The sequence below is a fragment of the Capricornis sumatraensis genome, chromosome 3 (genome assembly GCF_032405125.1).
Source record: "Capricornis sumatraensis isolate serow.1 chromosome 3, serow.2, whole genome shotgun sequence".
Classification (NCBI taxonomy): Eukaryota; Metazoa; Chordata; class Mammalia; order Artiodactyla; family Bovidae; genus Capricornis; species Capricornis sumatraensis.
Genome location: NC_091071.1, coordinates 3,615,027 through 3,621,359, shown reverse-complemented (window position 1 = coordinate 3,621,359; position 6,333 = coordinate 3,615,027). Strand labels below are relative to the sequence as shown.

Below are 6,333 nucleotides of genomic sequence, written 5' to 3'. Positions count from 1 at the left end.
GCAGGGCCGCATGCGCCAGATACGCAGGCAGCAGGAAGCAAATGACAGGATGAAGCGTGTCTTGATGTTCTGGTATTTTTTCCAATGCCACCTGCTATAGCAGGGACTGCTGTGCCAGACATTTGCCATCCATCATGAAAACCATTCTCTGGGGTTGGGGAAGGCCACTGGGGCTCCCTAAGGTTCAAAACTCTCTCTGGGCTCTCTCCACCAGCGAAATGAGAAGCCTGGTGTGTGTCCTCACACCGTCCTGGCTTCAAGAGGACAAAGGAGCTAGACCCTGATACCTGAGGGTGCTCTCAGACCGCAGAGAGAAGGCGCAACTTGGGCAGCATCACAGAGAGGGCTGGGAAGCAGACCTCCTCCCTCTCCCCCGCCACAGCCCTGTTGTCTGAGCACCGCCCCCCAAAACTGAATGATGAGGGAGAACATGTCCAAAAAGGCATGGCACTCAAGTGTGCAAATGGCCACACAGACACATGAGTGTAACTAAGTAAAGCTATATTGATGAGTACACTGGCCTAAGGCCCCTCTAAGATTCATAAATGGACATCTACTTTGTTTCCTTTACTGATCTGAAATTAGACTGACCTCTTACAGTTTCTCTATGGATTCCTAAAACATCAAAATATCTTTTAAAAAATGGCTCTGCTTGGGAGTAAAAGCATAAGCACAAACTCATCTTTTGATAGAACCATATAGTATCAGAACAGGAAGGAACTTTCAAGACCATCTGGTCCAACTCTGTTATGTTAGGGGTGAGGAAACAGACAGGGACACGTTGTGACCAGCTTAGTGGATGGTTACGGATTTCATGGTTCACAGCGTGCTGGCTGTTGGTCTGGATTCTATAAAGTGACCTCAGGCAGGAGAAGAGGAAACACTGGTTAGATATGAAGAGACAGCTCAGGGATGCTGGAGTGTTCACATCAGAATCAGCCTGACCGGGTGGTTTGATATGTGTCAACGGATGTCTGCTGTGCTCTTAACATACGTAATTGCCTTGGAGCAGTGATTGGACCCAGCCAGGTAGGGCTCCTTGGGAAAGGTGAGGTTGAATTAGCCTTCAAAGAGGTGACATTTTAAAAACTGGGAGTGTATGGAGAGAGAAGAGAGGAGGAAGAATGTGTCACTTGTTGAGATGGCAGGACAGTTGAGTTCAGTTCAGTCATTCAGTTGTGTCCGACTCTTTGCAACCCCATGGACTGCAGTACACCAGCCTTCCCTGTCCATAACCAACTCCCAGAGCTTACTCAAACCCATGTGCATCGAGTCAGTGATCCCATCCAACCATCTCATCCTCTGTCGTCCCCTTCTCCTCCTGCTCTCAATCTTTCCCAGCATCAGGGGCTTTTCAAATGAGTCAGTTCTTTGCATCAGGTGGCCAAAGTATTGGACCAGCATCTGTCCTTCCAATGAGAATTCAGGACTGACTTCCTTTAGGGTGGATTGGTTGGCTCTCCTTGCAGTCCAAGGGACTCTCAAAGAGTCTTCTCCAATGCCATGGTTCAAAAGCATCAATTCTTCAGTGCTCAGCTTCCTTTATAGTCTAACTCTCACATCCATACTTGACTACTGGAAAAACCATAGCTTTGACTAGATGGACCTTTGCTTTTTAATATGCTGTCTAGGTTGGTCATAGCTTTTCTTCCAAGGAGCAAGCGTCTTTTAATTTCATGGCTGCAGTCACCATCTGCAGTGATTTTGGAGCTCCCCAAAATAAAGTGTCTCACCATTCTCATTGTTTCCAAGAGTTTTGCCCAGAGGATGCACTGGTCATAGCAAACACCCTCTTTCAACAACACAAGAGGAGACTATACACGTGGACATCACCAGATGGTCAATACCTAAATCAGATTGATTATATTCTTCCCAGCCGTAGGGAAAACCACTAGACCATTCAGGTATGACCTAAATTAAATCCCTTATGATTATACAGTGAAAGTGACAAATAGGTTCAAGGGATTAGATCTGATAGACAGAGTGCCCAGAGGTTCATGACATTGTACAGGAGGCAGGGATCAAGACCATCCCCAAGAAAAAGAAATACAAAAAAGGCAAAATGAGGAGGACTTACAAACAGCTGAGAAAAGAAGAGAAGTGAAAGGCAAAGGAGAAAAGGAAAGATATACCCATTTGAATGCAGAGTTCCAAAGAATAGCAAGGAGAGATGAGAAAGCCTTTCTCAGTGGTCAATGCAAAGAAATAGAGGAAAACAAGGGTGGGAAGACTAGAGACCTCTTCAAGAAAATTAGAGATACCAAGGGAACATTTCATGCAAAGATGGGCACAATAAAGAACAGAAATGGTATGGACCTAACAGAAGCAGAAGATATAAGAAGAGGTGGCAAGAATACACAGAAGAACTGTACAAAAAAAGATCTGCATGACCCAGAGAACCACAATGGTGTGATCACTCACCTAGAGCCAGACATACTGGAAGGTGAAGTCAAGTGGGCCTTAGGAAGCATCACTATGAACAAAGCTAGTGGAGGTGACGGAATTCCAGCTGAGCTATTTCAGATGGCAGAACAACTGACCCTTTAAAAAAAAAAAATTGGTTATAGTTGCTTTAACATGTTGTTAGTTTCTGCTGTACAGTGAAATGAACCAGTTATACATACACATATACGCATACTTTTTTGGGTTTCCTTCTCGCTTAGATCACCACAGAGCACTGAGGAGAGTTCCCTGTGCTATACAGTAGGTTCTCGTTAGTTTGTTGTTTTAACATATTAGTGTATATATGTCAACCCCAATCCCTCAAGTCAACCCACCTCCCTTACCCTCTTAGCATCCATACCTTTGTTCTCTACATCTGTGTTTCTGTTTCTTGCAAACAGGTTAATCTGTACCATTTTTCTAGATCCCACATATATGCATTTTTGTTTGTTTTATGCATTAATGTTTGTTTTTCTGACTTGACCTTTGGTACCGGTGTGGGGAGATGAACAATTATTCTAGTAGGTTTTTGGGGGAGGGGGTGGGGCCATTGCCCTGATGAAGAGATGACTCATTGGGAAAGATCCTGATGCTGGGAAAGATGGAAGGCAAAAGGAGAAGAGGGTGGCAGAGGATAAGATGGTCAGATAGCATCACCAACTCATCAGTGGACCAAATTCATCAATGGATGTGAAACTGAACAAACTCCAGGAGACAGTGTAGGACAGGGAATCCTGGCGTGCTGCAGTCCACAGAGTCACAAAGAGCTGGACACGACTTAGCAACTGAACAACAATAACAACATTGACCTTGAAGACGATTGACTGCATGGACCCCACCTGAGATTAACCGCAATGTGGATTTCAAATGATCAGGAGCATTTGCAGAGAGGAGGCCACAGAAGTTGGGGCCAGAGGGTGTTGTGAAAAAGGGTGGAGCCTCTGACTCTCTTTGTGGTTCCAGGGCCAGAAACCCAGGTTAGGGACACTGAGGCAAACGTGTGGGAGAAATGAGGCTTGAGTAACTAACTCCTTCACTTACAATCATTTGGCCCAGCAACAAGGACAACTCGAATCTTTGGTTCCAGGAGGCTGAATTGAGTGGTGTTGCCATAACAACCGTGGAGAGGATGACACCAAGCCTGCCTGGGGGCAAGGAGTCTTCACCCATGCGGAAGTGACTTGTGAGTTCCTCTTTGAAGGAAGAATGGAACCTCCCATCTTTTTTAGGAAGATGATGCTGGGACTCCAGGGCATCCTGAATGAGCAAGACGTGAAGCTGGATGGCACACTGTGCTGAGGACTTTGTGGACTTAAACCTTAAGGTAAGAAGGGAGAGTTGATATCCATCCTTTCGAAGGGTCATTCCCATTGGTGGTACAAAAAAGTGATTAGAAAGATGCAGCCAGGAGCAGGAGGGCCAGGCAGGCTCAGTTGGGATCATTCAGGGAAGAGAAAACAGGAGTCCGGGGAGAAAAGATTCTGGAGGCCGTCAGTAGTGCTCAGTGGGGCATGATGCCCTGTTGTACTTGAAGGAGCAGGAGAGGGACTTCACTGGCCATGCCTTCCTGGTTTCCAGTTTCAGTGCTGGACCAGCTCCATCCGCAGAAGGAGAGGGAGTTTGGGTCTGAAGTGATGCAGTGAGTTCAGGACTGGTTGGGTTGGAAGTGCTGGTGGAATGCCTAGGGCCTGCCGCTAAGAGAAGGGAGTGGGTCGTGAGAGAGATCGGGGACTCACTTAAGTCAGAGAACAGGATGCTGTCGATCAGGAAGGCTCATCACAGCGCAGAGGGGCCATCTTCCCTGCCTGATTTTTTTTTCCCTATAATTGCATCAGAGGGAAACAACAGGCCCGGGACTACCAGGGGTTTGTCCCGAGTTCTGCCAAGAGAAAGAAATGGAAAATAAAGACAACAGAACACAGAGGCTGTGGCAGGCCAGAGAGGAGGACACAAGTCTTATCAGCAGGGATCTAGAAGCTGTGACCTCGTGTAAGGGAGGAAGGCGGGGCCTCTGAGAACTGGAGATGTTAATGCTGCTCAGGGTCAGCCAGTGGAAATGGAGGCTGCTTCAGTCTTCCAGTAGGTTGGAACCCGGGAGGCTGGCCCTGGGGTACAGGTGGTGTGGGGTTTAGAAGGCTGGATAGAACCAGAGGGCAGTGGGCAGGTGTGAAGGAGAACCCTGGGTGCCTGGAAATGCAGTGGGGCGCAGGAGGCCAGAAGGGAGGGTGGACCGTGGCTCTGAATGTCTTGACTTCCTGGAGGACCTTGGGCTGCAGGAAATGAGGTGGGAAACAGTGGGTTGGGGAGAAAGTACTGCATCCCTAGGGTGGGTGCAGGAAGGGGAAGCAATGGACGGGCCAGGGAAGGCAGGGGGGCAAGCCAAGGAGAAGAGAAGGCCCCACTGCTCCTTGCCCAGGTCCCAACGATGAGCCGCTGGCCCGCGTCCAACTGGAGTGCCCCATGGGAGTTCGTGATCCTGGGCTTCTCGGGGTGGCCCCCAGAGCTCCGGGCGCTGCTCTTTGCCCTCCTCCTGCCGCTCTATCTGGCCACGCTGACGGGGAACCTGCTGATCGTGGGCCTGGCCGTGGTGGACGCTGCCCTGCACACCCCCATGTACTTCTTCCTGGGGGCCCTGTCTGCTGTGGAGGTGGCCTATACACTGGTGCTGACCCCGCCCATGCTGGCCAGCTTCCTCCTGCCGCCCGGGGGCCAGGCGGTGGGCCCCTCCACCTGCGCCACCCAGATGGGCCTCTTTGTGGCACTGGGGGGCTCCGAGTGCCTGTTGCTGGCGGCCATGGCCCTGGACCGCTACCTGGCCATCTGCCACCCCCTCTACTACCCCCAGCTCATGACCGCGAGGCTCTGCTGGTGCCTCCTGGCCTGCTGTGGCCTGGGGGGCTCTCTCCTGGCCTTGGGCCTCACCACAGCCATATTCCAGCTGCCCTTCTGCCACGGGGGCCTGGTCAACCACGTCTTCTGTGACCTCCCGGCGGTCTTGGTGCTGGCCTGCGGCGACCGGGACCTGCAGGAGCACACCCTGCTGGCGGCCTGCCTGCTGCTGCTGGTGCTGCCGCTGGCCCTCATCCTGCTGTCCTATACCCGGGTGCTGGTGGTCATCCTCGGGGTTGGTGGGGCCGTTGGCCGCCGCAAGGCCTTCAGCACCGTGGCGTCCCACCTGACGGTGACCGTGCTGCACTACGGCTGTGCCACGGCCATGTACGCCCGGCCCCTGCGCAGCCGCTCCCTGGAGGAGGACAAGCTAGTCTCGCTCATCTACATCAACCTCACCCCCCTGCTCTACCCGGCCATCTACACACTGCGGAACCGCGACGTGCAGGGAGCGCTGTGGCGGGCCGTGGGCCCCAGGACACCAGGTGCTCGCCATCAGGCTGATGTCACCTAACGCTGATGGCAGGTGGGGGTCTCTCTTCTGAAATCCTCTCTCCTGGATGGAAACCTCATATTCCAGAACCATCTATGATTCCCCAAGGCCTACTAGACACAATCTGGAGGCAGCAGACAAGGACCCCAAAATCAGGCTCCAGTCTAGTTCTTCTGCTTCTATGGACAGTTTGAGTGGGTAGATCTCTCTGAGGGGGGTACCGACCTGTGCACTGTAGGGCCCTCAAGGGCATCCTTTGTCTCTGCCCACATGGCACACAGCACTCCCCTACCCAAGTTGTGATGATCCAAAATGTCATCACACATTGGCAAACATGCCTTGGGGACAAAGTCACCCCTGGTTGAGAACTACTGCTCTGAGTCATGGCCACACAGTATCTTTTGAAAAGGAGTGAGTACTCACATTGAGGACGTCTATGGCAGCACTGTTTATAACAGACAAAAACTGGAAATGATCCAGATGTTCGTGAACACAGAATAGATACAAAC

At 51.0% G+C, this 6,333-nt stretch overlaps 1 protein-coding gene across 1 annotated transcript; it reads left to right on the top strand.

Annotated features, from left to right (window-relative positions):
* Positions 1-4,867: 4,867 nt before the first annotated feature.
* On the top strand, positions 4,868-5,845 carry LOC138075623 (olfactory receptor 10AC1-like). The gene has a single exon (XM_068967512.1). The coding sequence runs from the start codon at positions 4,868-4,870 to the stop codon at positions 5,843-5,845; it is 978 nt and encodes a 325-aa protein (XP_068823613.1).
* The last annotated feature ends 488 nt before the right edge of the window (positions 5,846-6,333 follow it).

Excerpts from the sequence above, each read along its gene's own strand:
- LOC138075623 (XM_068967512.1), top strand. The coding sequence starts at position 4,868 with ATGAGCCGCTGGCCCGCGTCCAACTGGAGTGCCCCATGGGAGTTCGTG.